Source organism: Quercus robur, chromosome 12 (assembly GCF_932294415.1).
Source record: "Quercus robur chromosome 12, dhQueRobu3.1, whole genome shotgun sequence".
Taxonomy (NCBI): domain Eukaryota; kingdom Viridiplantae; phylum Streptophyta; class Magnoliopsida; order Fagales; family Fagaceae; genus Quercus; species Quercus robur.
This window is the reverse complement of record NC_065545.1, coordinates 19,214,814-19,240,950: the sequence shown is the minus strand read 5'-3', so window position 1 is coordinate 19,240,950 and position 26,137 is coordinate 19,214,814. Positions and strand designations below refer to the sequence as shown.

The following is a 26,137-nucleotide window of genomic DNA, read 5'->3' as shown; positions in this document are numbered from 1 at the left end:
AGAGCCCAACAACTAAGGTTCGAAACCACACTTAAAACTTATGGATCGGGCAAAGGTGAAGTCTGGTTCTACTATTTGAGCAATTCAACTTGGGTTACCCCTAACGTGCTACCTTTCTTGCGTCAATTTCACACAATGACAATGTAATCTAGCAACCACAAGCCAATAGGCATCCTAAATTGTTTATGGTACGGTAGATATTGGTCAAGCAGCTAGTAGAGTTATTGTGCAACACTACTATTTTTTTAAATGGAGTAAACTTAAACTTCAAAGAAATAAAATTTCAACCGTGCCATAGATTCCTTTCCATTTCACTGTCTTATCTTTCTTTTTTGGAAAATAAAGCACACCTGAAAATTGATCTGTATTCGATTGGCAGATTGCTACATTACTTAGGTACAACATGGTACAGTGGGGGGGGGGGGGGGGGGGGGGGTTCCAAACTTGAAACCCAAAATTAACAATTAGTGCAGCTAGCTCTGAGCCCTCCTGACATTTGCAGTTGAAAAATCTATATAGAAAAAATAAAATACCATAGCGGCAAGCAAAATCCAAACAACATTATTTATGTCAAAGATAAGATGATTTGAGAGTGATATGTAGCATTCTCTCAAAACATTGCTCTGAAAACATTTAATTTACTAACGCTTTATGTGGAAGCCTTCTCTGCAGCTTGCATTATTGTATTTAATTTAATTTACTAAGTTGTATTTGTATTTATTTTTGAGGCTGCTTTCATTATTGAACGTGGAGAAATGATGTTGTATGGGCATGGGATTTTAATCATGAGCCTCACTATTTGGTTTCATGCTACCCTGAGGTCTCATACTAATATGGTCCAAGGATTACTTACAAGTTACAACTTAGCATCCTTGTAGATGACTCCAAATTTTTTGCTGAAGTGAAAATGACTATAAGATTAGGGATATACAAAATATTGATTTTGATAATCTAAAACTGCGCTTTAAATTTATTCATCTACGTTACAAATATGCTTTGTGTCTATCATCTATGATACACTAGTTAGTTTCACTTAACAATGCTCATGATTTCACTGTGTGGTCTGAAACAATAACCCAAATATTTGACCAGTTGAACTTGATACAAGCAGACTTTTGTACTGAAAATATATAGCACAATTTAATAAAAATCTTTACCCCCAAGGGGTTCTCTTTTTTCAAAAAACAATGTTCATGATGTGCTTTTTTTTTTATTCTTTTTTTTTTTTTTGTATTTTTTCCCCATAATTGATTCATTACTAACGTTAATCAATGGGTATTAAAAAAAAATTTGAAAAACCTCAGCAAGTGAGAAATGACACATTCCATCATTTTGCTATTTAAGGTTACACTAAATTCTGCATAATTGCAAAAGCAATTCAGTACGCGTTTTTTCTTTTTTTGGAAAAACTTGAACTACCCTGAATTGCCAACTCATTCTTGTATGTTTTTGTCTTCTTTTTTAATGAAATGTTTTTGGCATTAAGTGTGGTGACACTGTCTTATCAAACGCAGTTTAGAATTATAATTTGTGAATAAATTATAGTTGTTAGAACAAAAAGTTGGACATATGATTTTTATTTGTAATTTGTTGCATCAAAAAGGATAGTAATTTGTTTAAAAATTTTCAAGAAAATAAAATGTAATTTATCCTTAAAAATTAAGCTTAGAATAATGCTACAAGCACAATAATTTTATAATTTTTTTCATAATTGTTGAATTGGTAAAAGTTTAGCTACAAAATCAGTTGTAGCATAAGGTTACAACTTTACTCAATATCATTAAAATTATTACATATTTCGAAAATTTAACCGTTGAATTGTTTGTTCTTTATGTTCTTAATACACATGTCAAATTTTGTGCCAATCAAATATTATTTACTATATGATCTATAAGATTATATTTTATGCATAATTTTAAACTACAAAAACTTGTAATTTAAACAATTTATTGATGAGATAGCTATTGATCTTTAATTCTCTAGAAATTTTGCAAGTATAGAGGATATAAGAAGAAAATGGAATCCAATGGCGGCTTTGTCGAAATTCAACTCTAATAAAAAAATATTGAATAAGGTTGTAGTTTTAGGCTACAACCAAATTTATAATTAAACTTTGTCTATTAATTTTTACATGAATCCACCACCTGATCAGTTATTATTTTCCACCGATTAAGAACTTATCCAAAAAAAAAAAAGGTCCTCAACTGTTGTGAAAAAAAATATATAAATTAACTTTCAAGGATAATTAATAACAAATCCATAAATAAAATGTAATTGTTATTTTTTCTTTGTATAAAAGCCATACAATGTAATTGGAACTAAATTATGTGCTCTAAAAGGAGGTTCGTTGTAAAGAAGGTAGCTTAGGTGGATGAAAAAGACAGCCCACCCAAGTTACATAAATTACACATGTTGGTCCTAGTCTCATAGATGAAGAGAGTGTAAATCCATACAGAAAACTCCATAATAGTCTAATGCAAGGACATGACCATGGACCAGAAAATCCCTATGATGAGGTGAGTATTGTGGTTGTTGGGGTTGGTGCAATCTTCACGCATGCCCATGCAAAGTTGAACATGGTGGGGCATATGATATAAAATGAGGGGGTTGAAGTTGCTGATCTGAATTACCTGCAAAGTAATACAAGCTGGTTATATATATTTTACTGCATTAGGCTAATTTTTTATGTGATTTTTGAACTAAACCTTGAAACATTTTCTTATGAACTTATACAAGTGTTACATAAATGCTTTTGATCGTTTTTGCTTTATGTTTTGACATATGTGTTATCAATTGTGATTCTAGGTGGTCTTATATAATTATGTGCAGAAACTTTTTCTTCTCTCCAAATCATGTTTCATTTTCTTTATGAATTCCTTTCCACCACATCCCTATTGTGTATTTGTCCTCTTATAGTTGTCTAGTCTTTCTTGTCTAGAAATAGCTTCTCTGATTGTTCATTACCTTTTGCTTTAATGATTAACCACATTTTTTGATGAGGCTCATTTGAAGATTAGAGTACAAGATACAATTTAATTTGTCCAACAAACTCCCTAAAAATTATAATAGTTAAGTATAGTTTTACTGTTTAGTCTCTATTGCTTTTGTTGAGATAAGTACATATCGTGTGGTTTAACAAATAACAAGCAATCTTGTGATGCAAGAAACAAATCTTCCAAGTTCTACTAGCCATTGACATTTGACACCCTTAAACCAATTACAGTAATAAAGCCTAATGTGTACTAAAAGAAAAGAAGAGTAAGTTCCTCAAAGGTCATTTGCCTCGTTTTAGACTGTGTCACACGGCAGAGCTTGTTAGGTTCTTCAGAGGTACCTTTTTGACCTTTTGCGAATTTAAGTCTAAATGTAGAGTGGACTGTGGACAATTAGCATTAGAAGAATGTGCTACAGAAACTGACTTTTACGGTTCTTTGTTTACTTTTACTAGTATAGCATTTAAGTGTAAATTTATTGCTTGGTACTAATGTGTATGTTCTTTCTTTGGGTCCAAGAAAGGGATGTGCCAGATGGCAACAGAATGCTGAAAATTTGGCTTTTACCAAGTTTTTTTGGCTCCACCTGATACCACAACAGTCCATTGTGGAAAAACTGTGAAACAATTTAGTACTCTGGGTCTAAAGTTATGCCCTTTCAAGAGACTTAATGGTTAAATTTAAGAGCTCTAGGATTTCAATGTACAATGTACTGATATTTTCGAACACCTCTTTTAGAAGAGAAAAAATACAACGGATATAGTGATGCCTGAATTGTGGTGGGAAAAAGATTTGTTCTAATGTTATTACATCCATTCTTTTCTGTTATTTATTATTATTATTATTATTATTTTAAATCTGTTTATGATAATGTTATTATAGCCGCTCTTCAAATGGTTGAGCACAGTTGGTGCATTTTGGATTGGGGTCAATGATTTGGTGGCCAACATACCCCCAGAAAAAGGCCAGAACCATCAGTGTCGAAGGAAATATGGAAAAATCTAGCTGCATAATGTAACATCAACTTATTTGCACTGAAAACTTTAGTTTTAAAATTACGTGAGCTGATGACTAATGTTTGCATAGACTTTCCCTTTTATTTTAGTTGTCCATTTCATCATGAGCTTTCCATTTGCATGAGGTCCCTCAAAAAAAAGTTGAGTAGCTTTTTTGAGCAATGGATGGGTGTAAGGTTCACTTTTCAGTTTTTAAACAATATTACATGTATTTTTACACACTTTTTCACCCACACATATTTTCAAAAAATACAAACAACGTTAGTAAAACAAGTAACCAAATAGTCTCAGTTTTCTTGTCTTTTTATCACCTTTGGTTTGTGTTAGAGGAAAAGTGGCCTTAAGTAGCTATTAATCATTCCTACCCCAACAAGGAAAATTAAACCTGTAACTGTGGGCCTGTGGCCAACACCGAATTACAACCCAATTATATGATATACACCTTCTTTTTGGCAGAATTTCCTAGTTCTTATTTTGCTAATCAGGTGTTTGAACTCCTAATGTATCCTACTAATTTTTTAGCAAATATCAAATAATCATCGAGATGAATCCTTTGAGTAATCACAAAGGCATTTGAAACATCCAGTCAGTCGCCCATGATCCAACAATGCATAGGAATTGATGTGGTATAGCATCAATTGGGAGTGGGACTTTTAAAAAACAAAAGGTACAAAAGGAACTTCATTGAACACTAAAAAGCATATAAACATAATGGTTAACAGCAAAAACAAGTTTGTTTGGGTACACATTGTCCATGTCTAAATCAACAACAAAAGAACATTAGAACTACATTCATTCTCAGAATACATCAGTGGTTTATACATTTTAACTCACAGGTTATTTGGGCAATTTTGGTCAGCTGGCTAGATATATCATTAGAGTGAGTGATCACAAACACAAAACAAAGGGTATTGAAGTTTCACTTATTAAGAGACTTTCAATTCAACAAGAAACCGCTTTTGATTTGCTTGTCCCCAACCCCACATTACCAAAATTGCACAAGTACCTTGTGAGTTTTACAGCTTACAACTTACAGGTAAAGCAAACGAAACGACGACTAGTCTAGTAGTATCATTTTCATGAAATACGAGACAACAATAACACTTAAAAGCTTAGCTGGCACCACTTCACAGTCTTCCCCACATTCCTGCTCACGTGTCACCCCATCACAGGCCAGTGACATTTAATCTGTATCACCTTCAGTCATCTTTATCACAGTCACGTGATCCCCGTCCTGAGTGTCCTGACCACCTCCTCCCGAACCTGATGACATGGCACCACAAACCTCAGGCTCGGACAACCGTTTGCACCCGAACCTCTTCCCAATAAAGAAACCAAATACAACCAAGAATCCACATGGAAAAAAAACCAATAAAATTAATAAAAATAAAACCAACAAATAAAAAATGATTTCTGACCGTGTTTCCTTCACAGTAATGAGTAAACCAAATACACACACACTCGCAATACCAGTTCATTGCGTCTTCTCTCAGAAGCCACAAACAATAATGAAAAAGCAAAGCTATTGAGAGTAAGTAGTAGAGCAAGTAAAAAGAAGCTTCGTCATTGAAAGTTTTCAAGTATAGCTTGCTTTCCAAGCCACCCCATTTTCTCACTCACTCTCTCTCTCTCTCTCTCCATCTCTTTTTTTCTTTTTTGATGCTGAAAGTTCCGCCATTAATAAAAGCTCTCACCTTCTCACGCCGTTTCCCACGAGAAACCGGTCGGTTCCTTTCACGGAAAAGCATTCTCATTTCACTCACATTATCGTTCTCACTCTGCTATAAAAATCCAATCTTTGACAAAACCCATATCACAAACTCACTCCCATCTCTTCTTCCATGGCCAGCCCAAGAGACTTCAGGCTTTTGGGTCTTCTGGGTCTGTGTTTTTTTCAGTACAATCTATTAGTGTTAGCGATTCTAAACCCAGTTGATTTTCTAGCTCTGCAATCGATTCGAAAAGCTTTGGAAGACTTGCCCGGGTCGAATTTCTTTGCTTCATGGGATTTCACCTCCGACCCATGTAACTTCGCCGGAGTTTATTGCGATTCCGATAAGGTAATCTCTCTCAATCTTGGCGACCCGAGAGCTGGCTCTCCCGGGTTATCGGGTCGGATTGATCCTGCAATTGGAAAGCTCTCTTCTTTAGCTGAACTCTCCGTCGTTCCGGGTCGGATCTTCGGAGCTCTGCCCCAAACATTGTCTCAACTGAAGAACCTCCGGTTTCTAGCGATCAGCCGGAACTACCTCTCCGGCCAAATTCCGGCGAGTCTCAGCGAGCTCCGGAACCTCCGAACACTCGATCTCAGCTTCAACCAGCTCGCCGGAGAGATCCCTCGTACCATCGGAACCTTACCGGAATTAACCAACGTCATCCTTGGCCACAACCGGCTCACCGGTCCGGTACCTCTGTTTCTCTCCCATACCCTAACCCGGCTCGACCTTAAACACAACGACCTCTCCGGTTCAATCGGACCGGATTCACTACCTCCCTCTCTGCAATACCTCTCACTCTCCTGGAACCGGTTCACCGGCGCAGTAGACCGGGCCTTAACCCGGATGAACCGGCTAAACTACCTAGACCTGAGCATGAATCAATTCAGCGGTCCAATCCCAGGCCGAATCTTCACCTTCCCAATCAACAACATCCAATTGCAAAGAAACCAGTTTTCCGGCCCGGTTCAACCGGCTGATCAGGTAACAATCCAGACCGTTGATCTGAGCTACAATAGACTATCCGGTCAAATCCCACCCACGTTCTCGACCGTACAGAATCTTTACCTGAACAACAACCGGTTTACCGGTCAAGTTCCCGGTAGCTTCGTGGACCAGTTACTAGCTGCTAGTATACAGACACTGTACTTACAGCACAATTATCTAACTGGGATTCAGATCAATCCAACGGCTGAGATTCCTTTAAGCAGTTCGTTGTGTTTGCAGTACAATTGTATGGTCCCACCCGTACAGACACCGTGTCCGTTGAAGTCAGGGAAACAGAAAACGAGGCCTACTGAGCAATGTAACGAGTGGAAAGGGTAAATTTGGAATTTCATGCCTATATCTCAGGGGCAGAATGGAAAAAGACAAAAAAAGATAAGTTTTTTATCATATTTTTGTTGTGGGGTTTGGGAGGGTTTTTGATTCATTTATTACTTTTGTGATATAGAATAGTGGGTAAAGTTTTAGGAATAAGGAGAGATTGTCGATAAAAAGAAAAAAAAAATGTTAAAGCTCTACAAAAGAACGTTTTTAATCTATATAGTGTAAGCTATTGTAGTGTGAGTTATTTTTTGTTATTGATTTATAGAAAGTAAAGTATTATTATATATTGTGTTGTTGGCATTTATTATGTTTCTGTTTGATGAGAGCACATGATGACATTTACTTCAAGACTTGTCTTTTTTTAACTAAGACATCAATGGGTTGTTTGATGTAGATGGAGATTTTATTACAAAGAGAGTTAACTTGTTGAGCTAGCTGTACTGTGTATGCAAATTGTCAGCACTTATATGATATCTTATAATTGTGACCAGCACCAGCCAATGGTGAGGGAGCTTAAATTAAAGTTAAGCTCAGATTAGATGGAGATTTTATTACAAAGAGAGTTAACTTGTTGAGCTAGCTGTACTGTGTATGCAAATTGTCAGCACTTATATGATATCTTATAATTGTGACCAGCACCAGCCAATGGTGAGGGAGCTTAAATTAAAGTTAAGCTCAGATTATGCTTCATCCTAGCACATTCTAGTTATTGAACTGTCCATGACAGATTGTCCTTTAGCATTCATGTAGCCCACAATAAATGGGGTATATCCTTTATTTGTCCCAAAGTGATTTGTAAAACACTTGTCTTCTGTAAGCTAGCCGTTTCTTTGTAATTTCTAGGAAGAATCTTATCTGTTGGGAATGTTTGTGTTTTTTTGTTTTGAGTTAGCAGCCTGCTACTGTGTCTTCTTGTAAAAATATATACAGGGCATGGACTGATTTTGGTGATTTAGACTGATCTATTCATATTGGATAAAAGTACAGTTATGTTTAAGAAGAAAAAAAAAGAGTTTTCAAAAAGCTATAAACAAATAAGCTAATAAACTTCATAAAAAGATCAAACCAAACTCACTTGCCTTTAATTAATATAAGCATCTGAATCTGATTCATTCATTCAAAAAAAAAAAAAAAACAACTATCTTTTTTTAACAGAAAACCAAGCTTAAATAAGTTCATTGCAGTTTAAAACCAAAGCATATAAGCTAGGCTCTTGTGCTTGTGCTTGATTTATAATTTCCAAATTAAACTAGCTTTTTTTAACAGAAAACCAAGCTTAAATAAGTTCATTGCAGTTCAAAACCAAGCATATAAGCTAGGCTCTTGTGCTTGTGCTTGATTTATAATTGCCAAATGAAATTGTACGCGCACTGGCAACTGGTATAGCAGCTTTCGATATACATTATCACATATGGGCTCCCAAAGTTGTTTTTGTTTGTTTCTAGAGAATTTCCTTTCTTTTCCTGAGAAGAACTGAAGAAAGTTTGTAGGGAAACTTTCATTGCTGGACCTATGCTTTTCGGCTTTTTGGATGCACGGCTTTTGTGTGCATGAATACCATCATTGAGGCCAGCTAGATGAGTGAACTATAACATTCATATGCCACTTCTATTTTATGTGCCTTGTAAGCTTGTAAACCAGATGGTCCACTTGATCATATAAAAACAAATTTTATTTTTTATAATTTAAAAAAAGATTGATATATGCTAAGAAAAGCTAAATAACTAAATCACAAAAGAGACTATGAATGATATTTCCAGATTTTGACTGACCTTTTACAAGGTAAAGGGTCATATTGTGTAGCCAAAAACTTGGATCATCTATCTCTTTCTTATGTCCTAAGAGAAGGACATGAGATTAGGTGGGGTTAGATAATTATTTGGTGAGTTTGGGGCCTTTGGGGCCTGGGGCATATAGAAGGGAGCAAATACTAGCAATCGCAAAAGGTCAAATCTAAGAAGCTTTTTAAACTCATTTCAGTCATTTGTATGCCTAGGGTTGTTGGAGTGAACAACTTAGCACATGCCAAAGGTGTAAAAACGCATTCCCCATGAGTCCATGATGACTTCTTTTGAAACCGAAGGTCAAACCCACTTTTTTTTCAAGATTCTAGGTCTTTTATAATGCTTTTGGGAACTATGTAATCTCATATTTCTCAGAGTTTCTTTGGCTAGGAAACAGATTAATTCCCAGATCAAGGACAAAAGTTTCTGATCTAAGAAAATGAATTCCATGCAAATTAGTGAAAGTGTTTGCAAGAATACATAATGGTTGAAAATTGAGTATGAAAATGAGACACATAATTAGCTCGTGCAGAAAGGCAGTGTGGGTTTAAGATTATGTTTGAAGCCACTGAGATAATGTTTGAAGCTTCTTTTTAAGTGGGGGCCCTTGTCTTTTATGTTCCCTCATTATCCTAATATCGACTTTAACTACTCCATGTTGTTACTTCCCTAGTAGGAATCGTCATTGATTATTATGTTAATTTATTTGTGTTGCTTCTTTGAAAATCTTTGACTATCACCTAAAGTAGGGTCCCTCTCATTGTTTATGTTCCCTCATCATGTTAAGCCACCCCTCCCCCAGTTAATCTATGTTGCTGAGCTTCCATCATAGTTATCACACAATTGAGCCAGTCAAAATGGTGAATCCATTTGTAATCATTTTAAAAATTTTATTTCAGCTTAGATCTAATTTAGAAAATTCTCCTTCCTAAATGTTTGATGAACCAACCACTCCTAAGGGGTGCCACTGATTGTTCTTGGCCTTCTAGGACTTTAATGATTCAGCCTTCCTTTGGCTTGATAAAAAGAAACTATACCATGTGTAATAAGCACTGTAATTTGCCCAAAGGGAAACATACTAAACCCATCTCCTTGAGGGAAGATTATCACTGTTTCTGGAAGAAAATACAATATTAAGAAAATTGCCTTGGATTACCATACAAGAGATGCTAATCTATATTCTATGCTACTAGCCAAATGGTGGAGATTTTTCTTCTTTTGTTTTTTATCAATAATTTTTACGCTTCTCAATTTTGTGGGATCAAAATTTTGGGATTACACCGATGATGGTCTAGGACTTGAAGGAGAAAATTGAATAATTAAGATCAATACATGGTGCCAACTGCCAACAATCTTTTTAAGTCAAATGATATTTTATAGTGTCTTCAATGGAAATGTTCAAAGTTTGAAGGGTTTGAATTCTCATTTTCACTTAAAATATGTCCAAAAAATATTATTACTCAATTTGATATTCTATTTTATTCAATACCTCAAAATACAAAATATTTTAGTGACACATTAATGAGTTGGGCTTATAGGTCACATTACTCTGGCTAAACCCCTCTTTTATCCCCTAAACATTGAGCCTCCAGTGAAATAAAATCATAATTTTCTTTTAGAGATTTTAGCAGGTAGAAAAAATAAAGGCTAAAAAAACCAAAAAAAAAAAGGGGGAAGGAGAGGGAAAAAGAGGAGTTATGATGAGAATTGTTTTATAAGGTATCGAATGCGGCACATGATTGCTTAGGTTCTTTATTTTTAATTTTTTTTATCATATATGATTGCTTAAATGTACTTTGGTTTTCATTAGAATGCAAATCCAGCACAAGCTAGGCATGCAAAAGCATTTAGTTTTACATCAATAATTGCTTAATATCTAGGGCACTCAAACATTCCAGTAGACCAGGAAAAATAGGACTGAAGCTTTTCTTCTGTTGATTCGTACTAGTATTAGATTTAGAGCTTGTGGGTCATTTGTGTTCCTTGGAATACAATTCCTTCTTCCAACTTTTTTTTGGTTTTTGTTTTTTACTTTTTTCTGTACACCGAAAATATTATGGTTATTATTGGAGTGGCCCTATCATCGAATCAAATAATGAGATGTTAGTCATGTAACTTTTTCTTTCTTTTTTTTCTTTTTTTTTTTTCCATCCAAAATTCACACCTTCGCTCACATAGCACCTTACTTGGAGTCACCAACACAAAAATAAAAATAAAAATAAAGGACCACAATTAATTCACACTCATTTTCACAATTATCTGATGTAACCGACTATGAGTGGTGAAAAAAAAAATGGTGGATCTGTATAAAAGTAACAGACAACCAATTACAATTTGCCACATATAATAGTTGTGAAAATTGGTATGAAATTGATTGTGATCATAATAACACAAAAAGAAGGGGCTTATGAGTAAATGTGTAAATTTTTCGGTGAAAAATTCAGCTCATTTTTTATCCTTTGAGCAGGGTTTGAAAAACAATTCTTCTAAGACTATAAACTGTATCACACACTTTATCACAACTTGTATAAGTGTAAACTTATGATTTAATTACATGATTTACACATGAATCCACCGCTGCTATTTGGTGAACACGTGCAAGTTGTGAGAAAAGGCGAAGTGTGTATCCCAAGATTCTTCCTTGGAATATTGAACTTTTAATTGAAAAGTAATCTCTCTCTCAAAAAAAAAAAAAAATTTTGAAAAGTAATAAAAGACCCAAAGGTACCAGCTCATCTCAATGAAAAGAGAGAAGTGAGATGGGGATGGGCCCGTGGGCATTACAGGCTGTAGGGGTGGCAAATGGGCGGGTTGGGTCATAAATGGGTTGGGTGTATAATTACCCATTTATCCATTTATGACCCGTTTATATATAAATTAATTATCCATTACCAACCCAATCCATTTAATTAGTAACCCACCCATTTAACCCAATATGACCCAAATACCTCTAAAACTACTTGAATACCCTCTTGACTTCCAAAATACCCATAAATACCTAAAATGATGCAAATACCCCTAATCTTCCAAAATTACCAATATACCCTTGGACATCCAAAATTATCCCCAAAATCTCTAAAATTAGTAAAATACCCATGAAACCTCTAAAATGACCAAAATGACCAAAATACCCTTGATATCTCTAAAATCACCAAATATGCTTAAAAACCACTAAAATGACCAAAATACCCCCTGAAACCCAAAAAATGACCAAAATACCCCCAAAACTCAAAAAATGACCAAAATACCCCGAAACCTAAAAATTACCAAAATACCCCCCAAAACCTAAAAAATGACCAAAATACCTCTAAAACCAAAAAATGACCAAAATACCCCCAAAACCCAAAAAATGACCAAAATACCCTCAAAACCCAAAAATAACCTCAAAACCCAAAAAAATGACCAAAATACCATCAAAACCTAAAAATGACCAAAATACCTTCAAAACCCAAAAAATGACCAAAGTACCCCCAAAACCCAAAAAAAAATGACCAAAATACCCCCTAAAACCTAAAAATTACCAAAATACCCTGAAACCCAAAAAATTACGAAAATATCCCCGAAACATAAAAATGACCAAAATACTTCAAAAACCCAAAAAATGACCAAAATACCCCCGAAACCCAAAAAATGACCAAAATACCCTGAAATCTAAAAAATTACCAAAATACCCCCGAAACCCAAAAACTGACCAAAATACCCCCAAAACCTAAAAATCACCAAAACACCCTCGAAACCCAAAAAATTACCAAAATACCCCCAAAACCTCAAAAAATACCAAAATACCCCCGAAACTCAAAAAATACCAAATACCCTTCAAACCCAAAAAATGACCGAAATACCCTCGAAACCTAAAAATGACCAAAATACCACTGAAACATAAAAAATTACTGACATACCCCAAAACCTAAAAATAACCAAAATACTTCTGAACCCTAGAAATTTACTGAAATAACCCTAAAACTAAAAGATGACAGAAATGCCTCCGTAACCTAAAAAATGGCTAAAATACCCTTAGAATCTAAAAGATGATCAAAATAACCCCGAAACCTAAAAAATTACCGAAATTCCCTCGAAACCTATAAAATGAATGAAAGACTCTTAGAACCTTTAATTTGTCAAAAATATCCTTGAAACATCCAAAATACCCTGAAACCTCTATTTCGGTAATTTTAAATGTTTCTGGTGTATTTTGGTCATCTTACATGTTTAGGGGCATTTTGGTCATAATTTGGGTTTTAGGGGTTTTTATCGATCATTTTTTTAGGTTTTGGGGTTATTTTGGTAATTTTTTTAGGGTTTTGGGGGTATATCGATCATTTTTTAGGTTTCAGGGTATTTTGATAATTTTTTTAGGTTTCTGGGGTTTTTCAGTTATTTTTTAGGTTTTAGAGGTATTTCGGTCATTTTTTAGATTCATGGAGTATTTTGGTAATTTTTTAGGTTTAGGGAGTGTTTTGGTAATTTTTTAGGTTTAGGGTGTATTTTGGTAATTGTTAGGTTTTGGGGGTATTTTAGTCATTTTTTTAGGTTTTTGGGGTATTTTGGTCATTGTTTTAGGCTTTGGGGTTATTTTAGTCATTTTTTAGGTCTTGGGGTATTTTAATCATTTTATAGGTTTCAGAGGTCTATTGGTCATTTTTTAGGTTTCGGGAGTATTTTTGGTAATTTTAAGGTTTCAAAGGTATTTCGGTTATTTTTAAGGTTTAGGGGGTAATTTAGTCATTTTTTAGGTTTAGGAAGCATTTTGGTCATTTTTTGGGTTTTTAGGGTATTTTGGTAATTTTTGGGTTTTAGGGATATTTTGGACATTTTAGAGGTTTTTGGGGGGGGGGGGGGGTATTTTGCTCATTTTAGATGTTTTGGAGGTATTTTTCTCATTTTGTGGGTTTTGGGGGTATTTTGGTCATTTTTTGGGTTTTGAGGGTATTTTGGTTAGTTTTTGGGTTTTGGGGATATTTTGGACATTTGAGAGGTTTTGGGGGGTATTTTGCTCATTTTAGAGATTTTGGAGGTATTTTGGTCATTTTGTGGGTTTTGGGGGTATTTTGGTCATTTTTTGGGTTTTGGGGGAATTTTGGTCATTTTTTGGGTTTTGAGGGTATTTTTGTCATTTTTTGGGTTTTGGAGGTATTTTGGTCATTTTTAGGTTTTAGGGGTATTTTGGTCATTTTTTGGGTTTCAGAGGTATTTTGGTCATATTTTGGATTTTGGGAGTATTTTGGTCATTTTTTGGGTTTTAGGGGTATTTTGGTTATTTTTTGGGTTTTGGAGGTATTTTGGTCATTTTTAGGTTTCGGGGGTATTTTGGTCATTTTTTGGGTTTTGGTGGTATTTTAGTAATTTTTAGGTTTTAGGGGTATTTTTGTCATTTTTTTGGATTTCAGAGGTATTTTGGTCATTTTTTGGATTTTGGGGATATTTTGGTAATTTTTAGGTTTCTGGGGTATTTTGGTCATTTGCTGGGTTTCAGGGATATTTTGGTCATTTTCTTGGTTTTGGGGGTATTTTGGTAATTTTTAGGTTTTGGGAGGTATTTTGGTCATTTTTTGGGTTTTGGTAGTATTTTAGTCATTTTTTGGGTTTCAGGGGTATTTTAATCATTTTTTAGAAATTTAGATTTTATATTGTTTATTTAAATTTTAGATGGGTTTAGTGGGATTATCGATTTAGACCCATCTAATTAAATAACCAAATGGGTCTTTACCCATTTAACCCAAATATTCAAATGGGTTGGGTTAAAACTTATCCAAATAAGGTGGGTAATGGGTGGGTTCATGGATATGGATAAAAATTGCCACCCCTAACAGACTACAATGGAATGGGTGAAAGAATTGGGCCTCTCCGGAGGCAGAGCTAAAAGACCCAAAAGAACCATAATGATGGAGCACAGCCTATATTCCATTTGATTTGATACCTTACCACCATTTGCAAAAAGACCCAAAAAAAAAAAAAAATGAGGGAGCATAGCTTTCATGCCTCCATGGGAGTCCAGTGACTTCAGTCCATCATCCTGACAATGGGATTCAATGGGACGGCTGTGATCTTGCCACGCCACTCATAGATATAATAAACACATGCCATTAGAATAAAAAAATGGTCCAAATGTTTTGACTGATGCGGGATAGGCAACCCATTTCTCAAAACTTGTTAGAAAGAATTCTATTTCATTTTTATTTAAAATACAGAAAAGCACACATTTGGCTGTGTATTTGCATTAATACATATGCAGTACCATCATCCATGACTTTTACACAAAATATGAAGATCGCAATCCCCACTTGTAGTGGTATTTTATGTACAACTTAAGATGGTGAATATGAGAATTTTTTGTAGTTCATATTGCTCGTCAGTTGCACCTTATTTGATAGTGAAAAATGTAGCTTGAACCATATACAAATATTTACCAAACAGTATCATACATATCTTGCACAAACAGCAAGTGGTCTTCAATAAATATATCTCCTTGGAACTCTCTTCTTGGTCACGGGTGTCGGTGCTTCGCCACTCCCAGGAAACTCCCATTTGACAATATCCCCATCCCAAGATGAGCTAAGAAGCATAGGGTAATAAGGGTGCCAACTACAGTCTCTAACAGGTGATTTATGATGCTTGAGTGTTGCAACTTGAGCTCCACTCACCTAAGAACAATTACCAAGTTACCGTCAATCAATTTAATTGTGCAAAGCTAAATGCTTGGCAATGGGTGTGCATGGGTCGGGTTGGGTCGGGTTGAGGGGATTTTTTGACCCAATCCACCATGGCAGGTCAAAAAAAACCCAACCCAACCCAACCCATCACATAAGTCCAACCCAACCCACATGGGTCGGGTTGGGTCGGGTTGAACCCATGGGTTTGACATTTTTTATTATTATTATTAAATTGAGTATAAAAAAAAAATTAAAATATTAAAAAAACCTAAAGATTAGTATCAAGGTAACTCTTTAAAAGCAAACAACACTAATGACTAAACAACAATAGTAATTTATTAGGATTTGTGTGAACTAATTGGCTTTTATATAGGATAGGAAGAACTAACTATTTAAAAAAATTTATTAATTATATAATATATTATATATATTAAATTAGTATTAGTAGAAGGAACTGAGGAAATACTGTTCTACAACTGTTTTTTTTTTTAAATTATTAAATATATAATATATATTTAAATGTGTATATATATATATATATATATATATATATAAAAGTTCCCTACAATTGATTTTAAAAAAATTATTAAATATAAAAATATATTTTAAATATATATTATATATGGGTAGGTCGGGTTGGGTTTGGCGGGTTTGTAATTTTATGACCCAGACCCAACCCAACCCGCCATAAAAAAATTTTTTGTAACCCAACCCAACCCACCAAGCCTTAAAAACCGACCCAACCCGGCGGGTCGGGTTGGGTTGGGTCGGGTTTGGCGGGTCGGTGGGTTTTCTGCACACCCCTAGTTGGCATTCAGCTTCAAATGTGGACACAACAATGACAGTTCGGCAAGTTATTCGAGATCTTCAGATTACTTTCTACTTTCATATTTAATTTTGTGGACATCATGCAAAACAATAAATTGTAGCTTTTTTTATATGTGAAAAGACACTGATGATTTTGTCATCCAAATAAGAGTACATCTAACAAGTACCAACCAATGTATTGTATGAGTCCCAACAACTGGTTGAGTTTCAATCTCTCTTCAAACAAGGCATAAAAAAAGGTCAAGAGGATTGCAACCCCTCATCCTCCCAGCCTCATCTGAGTAACTCTATTTCAGAATTACCAACAGAAAATAAAGCATGCAGATAACAAGAAAAGCAGTATTTGATTACGTACCAAATCATAAATATAAACACATGAATTGTGAGATCCAGTGTATATGTACTTTTGACCAGTGCTGCAAAATGTCAAGAAATTGATGTTAAAATTTTGGACAACCGTCAGTACTGTACAAAAGGAATTTAATCCCCAAAAAAAAAAAAAAAAAAAAAAACGATGACAAAGAAGAAGAAGAAGAAGAAATCTTGCAGGAAACCAAGATTAAAAACTTTGTTATATCTTAATTCAACCTTGGGGCCCCTTGGGAAGTCAAAGTAAAAGTAAATTAACCAGATCAACATAGAATGAGAGCTCTATTGATTCAGGTTGACCACAAATAATATCATCAAACAAACAGCTTGGTACTTACCTATATTCTGGGGAGAAGTAGCAGCGAATAAGAGTACGCAAGACCGAATGACCTCTATATGTAGCCACTGATAGATCACGCGGGTGTTTCACATCTTTTGCCTGTGGCGGGTAGTCCATCCATCTATAGTCCCATTCATATTTCCTGAAGTCTTCTCGATTGCTGACATGAAGAAGAAAAAGATTTGTTACATACGTGTACACAAGCACAGCAGCATTCAAGCAGAAAGACTTTATAGACCTTTTTATTTATTATTATTATTTTTATATAAGTGAAAAAATATGTTTAGACATAATGGGAGTCCTTAGTTTGATGCAAACAAACCCTTGGTAGACTATAATAGATTCTATCTAAACTCAAACTTTCCATAATCATGCTGACTTCAATCCAGAAGTGAATAAAAATAAAGTTTGGCTGTACAACCCATTCATGCATCTCTTCACACACTCCTCTAATTATAGACCTCAGATCCTCTGGCTAACTTGTTTTCCTTTTTACTTCAATCAATTTCTTTTAGCTCCATTATTGTGCACAATATTTTAGTAGTCAAGGGAAAGAAACTTTTATTTTCATAGAAATACCATGCCAAATAAATGACATATTGCAAAAATGAGAGGAAATAATTTAACAAAGAAGATCTAATAAATAAATGGACTAACGTTAAAGTTTTAATGGCCAAAACTTATGAAAATGATTTCTGAAATAATTTCATAAATTTATTTCACCTCTGATACAGATGAGGAGCTTTCCAATCTCACAACATACCTAAGCCATATATATAAATAAATAAATAACCTCTGCATCACTCTTTTCTTTTTTCTTTTTCTTTTTTTTTTTCTTTTTCAATATCCCATAACTTCTGCATCACAATCAAGAAAGAGGAAACATAGAAAGCCATAATATAATTGAGATCACAACCTCATAAACAGAAGATTGTTTTCAAAAGCACCAAGAAGCCATCTTACGATCAAGATCATTACTTCATAAAGGTAGGACAAATTTTAAAAGGCACCATGGGAAGCCAGAAAGTGATCATACCAAGTAGCTTCTGAGGACATTTTCCGGATATCCCATAGTTTTATGGACTGATCTTTACCATTTGAAATGAAATAACGACCATCTCCACGGCTGTCAATAAATGTAATGCCTTCTAGGTGTCCCATCAAGACCCCTGCTGGCTTATCTCTAGCATCTAAGCAACGTCTGTCCCACACCTACATAAAGTTATCTATCATTCAAAATTATGTGTATATTATATTAGAAGGCAGGGGCAATTTGCCAGAGGCTGCCAACGTGAAGTGTAGATGGTCAAATTTTGTAGTTTATGGGAGAAAGTGTAATCAACGCCTTAGATTAGTGGAAAAGAGAAACCAATCCCAAATACAAATACCATATATGTAAAAGTACCTTACAGTAAGTATCATCACTCCCAGAATAAATGAGATGGCCACTTTCATCAGCAAAACATACAGTGTTCACATCAGACTGCAACACAAAATGCAAAACCTTTAAAAATCTGTAGTCCCATTCAATCAAAGTAGCCATTTTGCATAAAATTGTTCTTCCAAAAATGGAATAAAAAATAATAAATTAATTTACACAAACTATTAGGATAACTCAATATGGCTCCATTGAAGGTTACACACACCGCTACCTTTCTGTAGTTCCAAGTCTTCTGTTTTTATTCAAGTCATGTTGTGCTAATAAAAACTTGGTAAGAGAATTAGTATTTTTATTTTTTATAAGTAATTACTGCTTCATCGAATAAGAAAAAAAGTTACAGAAGGGACCAGAGCACACAGGCAATGTGCTAAGGGCCCAAAAAAAAAAAATTATATAGCAAGAAAATTACAGCTATCGAGTAAATCAGCCAAAGAGTTAAAAGTAAAAACACCCGAAGCATTCCACTCAAATAAAAAGTCCAGAAGAATAGCAGCTTCAAATCATGAATCAATCCCGCACTTCCTTCAAAAGTGCAAGTATTCCTTTCCCACTAAATACTCAACGAGGGATCATGGCCCAAATTGCTGCCTACCTATGTCTGTTAAACCTACTTGACCAGCTTGCTAGAAGATCCACAACCCCACTCAGCATAACCCCAGAACTCTGAAGAGAGAAAACACCAAATTCCACAATTTTCTAGCAACAGGGTAGTGCATAAGTAAATGATCAATAGTCTCCCCATCTCTCTTTACACATGAAACACCAATTGAACCCACTAAAGAGTATTTTGAGGATAACAAAGTAAATACACTATTTGGAAAGGCCAGTTATTTGAAGTGAGGCTTAAAGCTCTGCATAGAACCTCTTTAGCAACTCAGTGCAGTAAAATGTAGGTCATGCAGATGAAGTTTAGATACAGGAATAAATAGTGAGAAGTGCTAAAGAATTGAGATAGAGAGATGAAGAAAAGTTTTTAATCAAGAGGCATAATCTTTGTATTTTCGTGCAAGAGGAGAAAGATAAAAACACAATAATCACACAAACAACCTGCATATCAAATCAAGAAACACATAATAGAGGTGTTTATGCAAATGGTAACAATACCGAGTGTGCTGAAATTTGGAGGGAAGGCTTATTTGCTTCAAGATCATAGACATATAAAGAATCATCACTACTTCCAGCGACAACTTCTCGTCCATCAGTTGAGAATTTCACAGAGAAGATTCCGAAAGAGTATCCTCGATCCTCATCACCAACAGAAGAAAAATCCAAACCATCATGGATCTCCTGTATAACATATAGGCTCCAAAAGTCAAGCAAGAATACAGTGGAGAGAGAATAAAAATTCAGTTTTCAAAAGAAAATTCAGATACCAACATCATTTCTGGCCAGAAGGGTGCAATCATAAACATAAAGGGTGACCAACATTTGGCACAATGGGTTGCAATACATATTATTAATTTTTCTTTTTTTTTTAAATTTTTGGTTGTTCCTTTCAGGGAAAATTTTCAAGCCATAGTGAGCATGCAACAAAAAAACTATATTTTCCTAGTTATCATTTTTTTTTGGGGTGCAATCTAAAGATAGCGATAAAACAGTCAGAAGGAAGAAAGTCCAAGATACAGTCCTCCAAATTTGTGACCAGGAGATTCCCAAGTGAGATTGTCAAACAAAGCATGCAGTGATCCAAAACATTGTTTTATTCCCTATTAGATAGCCATAGTGGCATTCCCAATAGTGCCTGCTCATGTGGGTTACTCTCGAAAACATTTGGTTGTACAGCCTAGTAGATTTCTACATTCAGATGGAGCTTGCATTGCACATGAACCAAATGTGTTTCATCCACACATTCCTATTTTCAATGTCCTACCCTTACATTTAAATTGTTAAAATATCTTTAACCCTATGAATCTTTTTGTGCTTCACCACAAGATTCCAAATAGCTGAGATTTTTTTTTAATTTTTAATTTCTTTGCTTTCAGATACAGATTTCCAAGCTATTGGGGTAGGCAACAATGCAAGTGTGAAAATAGTTTCATGGAAAGTTGATGTAAAAGAACTGAGTTGTCATGCTATACTTTTATTCCATACATGCATTAAGTAAATTGCAAAACCTACTGGGAAAAGCTAGAAGAGGGGGGGGGGGGGGGGGGGGGGGGGATTATAAGTGGACACTAACAACTTCATACCGTAACATTTGCCAGAGATTCTGTTTCAGCAGAACCAACATTAACAATATGGACGATAGGTGACATGCTGGCATAAACCTGCAATAGCAACCAATAACAACAATGTGGAGAAAATGAATTATAAGCTTCAAGCCCTTGAGAGAGTGTCCCTTTAAATCAACTTATATCAAACGAAATTAGTGGAGTGACAAAATACACAAGAAAAGAACAAGAATATACCAGATTCACACTCAAATCAACTAAGACTTAAACCAAATTAAATTGAGGGCTGTCAGATAGCCGTGTGACCATCCCAGCCAGATCAGACCAACTGGGAAGTCCCATTCAATTTGGGTACACTTGTCAAGATGAGTTTGATAGGAATTTTCTATCTTTACTACTATATACAATGTATAGGTGTGCAAGGGAGCAACTGGGAAGTCTGAGTTAGGACATGTTTCAATCTTGCTCACTGTATTGTCAGAGACATTTCAAACATCAAAGAATATTTGCCAGTTTCTTAGATCTTTTACTCAACAAAAACATGAAATCTTCAAGGGTTACATAAAACAAACCATGCAAAGTGCAAGCATACATCTTTCCTTTGCTCCTACCTCACAGATTTCCAGCAGCTAGAAAGAAGATAAAAGAATGTTCTAGTTCTATCTTTGTAAAGCAGTCCTTGTCAAACCATGCTACTTTATATAAAATCATCCACTCTTGCTAAGTAACTTCCAAGAGGGTACAGGACAAAGAACTGGATATCCAAATACATTTGTATATCATATGAAACCACAGTTCTTTTTGAGTGAGTTCGCCAGGGCAGGGGAGTAGGAGTTAAGCAACCACTATTCCAATCTAAATGAAGGTAAACACTAGGACAACAGCAATGCTAAACTCGCAAGTCACAAATAAAACTTCCAATAGGGAATGCAATATTCATTCAACCATAATGATTTGAAATGGCATAGTTTGCCTACCTCTAGTCATAGAATGAAAAACATAGGGATTCAGGGCTTCTCCCTTCCCCCTTTCCCCATTCTAACGTTGATAAAGCACAGCCTTTCATGGAATCTACCTAATTATGGTAAATATTTGCCTTATTTGATTTTTTTTATTGGGTAAGTCATTTGCCTTATTTGATAACTTCAAAATTTTCATTTTATTGGCTATTTGATGACCTAAAAACTCGTAACTGATTTGGAATAACACAGAGCATTCTCAAAATCACCAATAGAAGACAAAGTAAAATGGATATGTTTCATTGTTTTCATTTACAGTTAGAAATTCGTTTCCAGTGGTTGATATTCTCCTTCATAGTACCCTGCTTTTTCGTATCCAAGAGGACCTCAGTCTCAGTAGGGTACACATGTTAAGTAGAATGGTTTTTTTTTTTACCTCACATGCACGTCAGTTAAGAAATAAAGATAGTTCCTATCAGAAATAAACACCTTATACATCACGCTTTGGATAAGTTCAAAAAATATAAATATGCAAAATATAAGGACAAGGGAATATCATTTACATGTCATTTACATGCAACTAAGTTTAAAGTGTGTGTATATATATACATATAGGAACTCACAAGATGGCGTTGATCTGGAGAAAGAGATGTATCAGTAATTGTCCATCGCAAACTTTTGGCAAGAATATTTTTCTGAACCTTCCACCCTTTATCAACATTGTATATTCTAATGTGGCTTCCCTGCAACAGATGATCAAAATCTATTGTAACCGAAAATTATGACAGATATGATTATCCTGTGATTTGTTTAACAACAAAGGACATGCAAGAAAGAAAAAATTAAATTAAAAACTTTAGGGCTCACACCTTTAATAGTTCTGAACCAAGAAAACAACTTAAAACATGCCTAGTAAAAACATATGTTTCATTTGAGGCAACCCTTCATTACTCTAGAGAAAAATGAGATTTTTCATTTTCTCTTCTTTGACTCAGTTTTATCAGCAACAAGATGAATTTCTATTGAGAAGGGGTTCTACATCCCTATTTCCAAGTCAGCTATTATTTACCTGAAATCCAGCTACAAAAAGAGAACCATCGGCAGAAAACTGCGAGACATAGGCTCGACTGTTCATTTCATCTATAAGCCAAGGACCATTTACTGGAAGATATCTACTAAGAACATGACAACAATCTGCTGATGAGAACCTCCCCCTTCCTGAAAAATTACATTCTCGACCAGCCAACATTTTCACTGTGGAAACAGGTAACCCCCGCCTTCCAGGTGCAATTTGGCTCAGCATTTGATGGGGTCCTGATTTTAACTTTGTGAGCTGGGCAATTTCATTGTCTAAATCATTCAATGGCTTGTTGGATCTTTGACTGTCACCGACTCCATGGACAACCTCCCCGCCGTCACAATGGTCTGGTTCTATCTCCAGCCTACTCATTGCATAACCCATTTCATCTATTGCAGCCCTGTTGTGTGTAACATACATTTTAGTTTAAGACCACTGCCAACAATTTGTTGTGCAGAAACATATATAATACTGTTGCAGCTTCATACCACCCCCATACAATGTCAGTCCCGCCAAGGAAAAAAAAAGTTTCACTTTTAGACTCCAAACCTACAAACAAGAGACATTCTATTAATCAATCATCTCCTACTTTTCATGTACATGTAGGATAAGGAAAAGATAATAATCAATCCCAATATTCATTAAGTGAAATCTGTTTGGTTATTTTGGACTACATCTAAATTTCAATATCCCATTATAAGTTTTACACTTTCCTTCAGTCTATTCGAGGATCATCTTATTCCACCAGCTTTCTTTTGATCTCAGTTCTTCAAACTCTATTCATTCTATGTTTTGAGTTCAAAGTCTCCATCTAATTTATCATATAGCTTACCATCAAGTTTCTTTCTACTTAACACAAAATAAGAAAGCCAACCCAACTAAGCTTTGATCCCAACATATTTTTTCCCCCTGAAATGTAATTCCAACAAATTGGGTCTTACCAAAAAGAAAAGGGAAAAAAAATTTTCCACATGAAATTTCCCAGAAACTGTTTTCCACCAAACAAAGAGTTTTAGTCTAAACCATAATATAATTTCCAACTTCTAATTCATGTAAAACCCACAATCTTTCTATCCCACCACTAAATTAAAAAATTTCTCAACAGAAAAAGAATGAAAGAGTCAAACTTTACTGCATATGCAACCACCATATTCAGCTCAGTCACTGCAAAGTGAAACCATTTCCAATACCCAACATCCACAAACCACCACAAAACCCATTCTTTCTTAGGGCTCTTAAATTATGATGAATAATGAACTATATGACATAAGTATTTAACAAAACAGATCCCTGGAAATTAAAGCAGAAACCCCAAAATGATCAACAATAAAACAAAAATGACAAAAAAAAAATCAAAACAAAAAGTTCTTTTTTCATTTCTGGGTCAGCAAAAAAATGCAACAATTATGGAAATCTGACCTGTAGGCTTATGGGTCTGACAGGAAGAATCGTGTGGATTTGAGGTGATATACCTTATAAGGGAAAAGTTGGATAATGTTTTTTTTTTATATAAATATTTTGGTCTCTACTTTCTAGGAAACTAAAAAGGTTGTTTAATGTGTTTTTTGGATTGGAGTGGTAAAAGATTGAAGTCCTTTTTGTCTTTGGTTTGGTTTGGTTTTCAGTGTTGAGCTGAGAAGTCGAGTCGTGTCGTGTCTCACGTAAGATTGCATAGTGCATACAACTGGGCGTTCTCTGACGTCCACGTTGCCACTTTTGGGATCTTTTTGTAAATACCAGTAAATTGGGTACAAATACAATATGACCAAAAGCAATGATCGTCATTTTATTTTTTGTCCCGGTTCACTGTCGCAATGAGTTTAGTGTATAAAAAGTATCGGACTTAGGCTAAAGTCCTTGTGAGAACAATATATATATATATATATATATATATTTTATGCTTGAGATTGATGAAAGGATTTTATTTTTAGTAAATGAAAAACAAGTGCAATAAAAGGGGAAGTAAAAAAAATCTTAGGACACAATTTTTTCTATAATTTGTTAAAGTGATCGATTATGAGTGATGGACCAAAAAATATACATGTCCATATAAAAGTAATAATTCAATACTTGCATTCGTCCACTTCAACAAATCGTGAACAACCCTTTCAAGAAAAAAAAACAAAACAGATCGTGAACAAAATTGTAATAAAAATTGTATCCGAAGAGTTATTCAAATGAAAAATTGGTAATATTACATAATTAATGATTGAAGTGCAGAACATTTTGTTGGTGGTGATATTATTGTTTTAAAATTTGTGATACCCAATTTTTAAAAAATAACCCTCCACTCTAAATAATCAAAATAATTGATACTCTAGAGTTAACTTTTTTTTTTTTTTTTTAATAAAAACAATAGAATTTCAATTTACAATGAAATATGTAACAACTGAACTAACTAGAAGTGAGTTAAAACTAGAAGCGAGTTGAAATTAGCATTATTGAAGTTATGAAATATGCAACAAACATCGGAGTAAAATAAATAAATAGAAGAAAAGTTCCACACTTAACAACTCAAGCATCATAATTTTTTTTTTTTTTGTTTTAAAAAGGTGTTTAATAGAAATTTACCCAAAAATCACTAAAGTCCAAAACTGGTGTCAAGATGAGATTGAAGTTGTCAAAATCGTTGTAGGCCAAGTAATACACCATCACCCAATAAGGATTTAACTAGTGGGTTCCAATTAACTCAACTGGTAAAGTTTTTTATAGTTCTATAAGAAATCTGGGGTTCAATCTCCGCTTACATCAAAAACTGATTGGTGTCTTAGTCTGATGATAAAGAGCTATTATTAGAAGCGAACGCCATAAATTGAAACTTTCTCTCAAAAAAAAATAAGGATTTAATTAGACATCCTTATCTCTCATTCATGAACCGAATTGAACCTAAAAAATAGATCTACCTCCTTTAATTAGTCCAATTTCTCACAAGTTTATGCGATTCCACCAATTCCACAGTTTAAATATAGATCTTACTATAATCTTAAAAACAAAATATTTTGGCAATTCCAAAAATCACATAATTATAGTAGTTTATACTCTTTTTCTTTTTCTTTTTTGGAACAAATAATAGTTTATACAATTATACTTGCCAATAGCCTTATTAATCAACTAGTTAGCACCTTCTAATATTTTCAACAAAAATATTCAAGATTTAAAATTCCCCCATATTGTAGCTAAAAAAAGTAAATAAAAAATTGGAAGGTTATACTTAATTCAATGGAGCCAAGAGTTTTTGTACCTCAACCGACTGCTGCTTTTTAATATATTCATGACATCAACTGTTCAAATTTCTCTTGTAACTATTAATTCATTTTAAAAAAATCAAAAAATCAAGTGTTTTTATACTCAAATAAGGAAATGGGAAATTGAAGTCTAATCCCACCACACTAAAAAAGAAATTCATTTGTATCTTAGTCGGATAATAATAACTAATTTGTTGTAAAATGGAATATAGTTAGCAA

General features: G+C 34.5%; 2 protein-coding genes across 4 annotated transcripts; one reads left to right on the top strand and one right to left on the bottom strand.

Moving 5' to 3' along the window:
- The first annotated feature begins 5,433 nt into the window (after positions 1-5,433).
- LOC126709394 (LRR receptor-like serine/threonine-protein kinase ERL2) lies at positions 5,434-7,337 on the top strand. The gene has a single exon (XM_050409607.1). It carries the CDS (start codon positions 5,851-5,853, stop codon positions 7,048-7,050), a length of 1,200 nt encoding a protein of 399 aa, XP_050265564.1. The 5' UTR covers positions 5,434-5,850; the 3' UTR covers positions 7,051-7,337.
- Positions 7,338-14,973: 7,636 nt separating this feature from the next.
- LOC126710563 (LEC14B protein) lies at positions 14,974-24,257 on the bottom strand. Of its 3 annotated transcripts, XM_050411089.1 has the most exons (11): positions 24,093-24,257; positions 23,162-23,222; positions 22,665-23,073; positions 22,219-22,338; positions 20,655-20,732; positions 19,570-19,752; positions 18,430-18,507; positions 18,061-18,236; positions 17,023-17,184; positions 16,671-16,731; positions 14,974-15,478 (listed from the first exon to the last, which is right to left on the bottom strand). In XM_050411089.1, exons 3-11 carry the CDS (start codon positions 23,055-23,057, stop codon positions 15,287-15,289), a joined length of 1,443 nt encoding a protein of 480 aa, XP_050267046.1. In that variant the 5' UTR covers positions 23,058-23,073; positions 23,162-23,222; positions 24,093-24,257; the 3' UTR covers positions 14,974-15,286. The 3 variants fall into 3 exon arrangements, with proteins under 3 accessions (XP_050267046.1, XP_050267045.1, XP_050267047.1); XM_050411088.1 differs by having other exon boundaries at positions 22,665-23,222; XM_050411090.1 differs by lacking the exon at positions 23,162-23,222 and having other exon boundaries at positions 24,093-24,252.
- Positions 24,258-26,137: the final 1,880 nt, after the last annotated feature.

What these genes read in the sequence shown, in the direction of transcription:
- LOC126709394 (XM_050409607.1), top strand. Translation starts at nt 5,851, where the DNA reads ATGGCCAGCCCAAGAGACTTCAGGCTTTTGGGTCTTCTGGGTCTGTGT.
- LOC126710563 (XM_050411088.1), bottom strand. Translation starts at nt 23,093, where the DNA reads ATGTATGTTACACACAACAGGGCTGCAATAGATGAAATGGGTTATGCA. An exon ending in TCCAAATTTCAGCACACTCG is followed by an intron (nt 18,508 to 19,569) that starts GTATTGTTACCA and finishes TTTGTGTTGCAG; the next exon opens with TCTGATGTGAACACTGTATG. An exon ending in GTGATGATACTTACTGTAAG is followed by an intron (nt 18,237 to 18,429) that starts GTACTTTTACAT and finishes AACTTTATGTAG; the next exon opens with GTGTGGGACAGACGTTGCTT.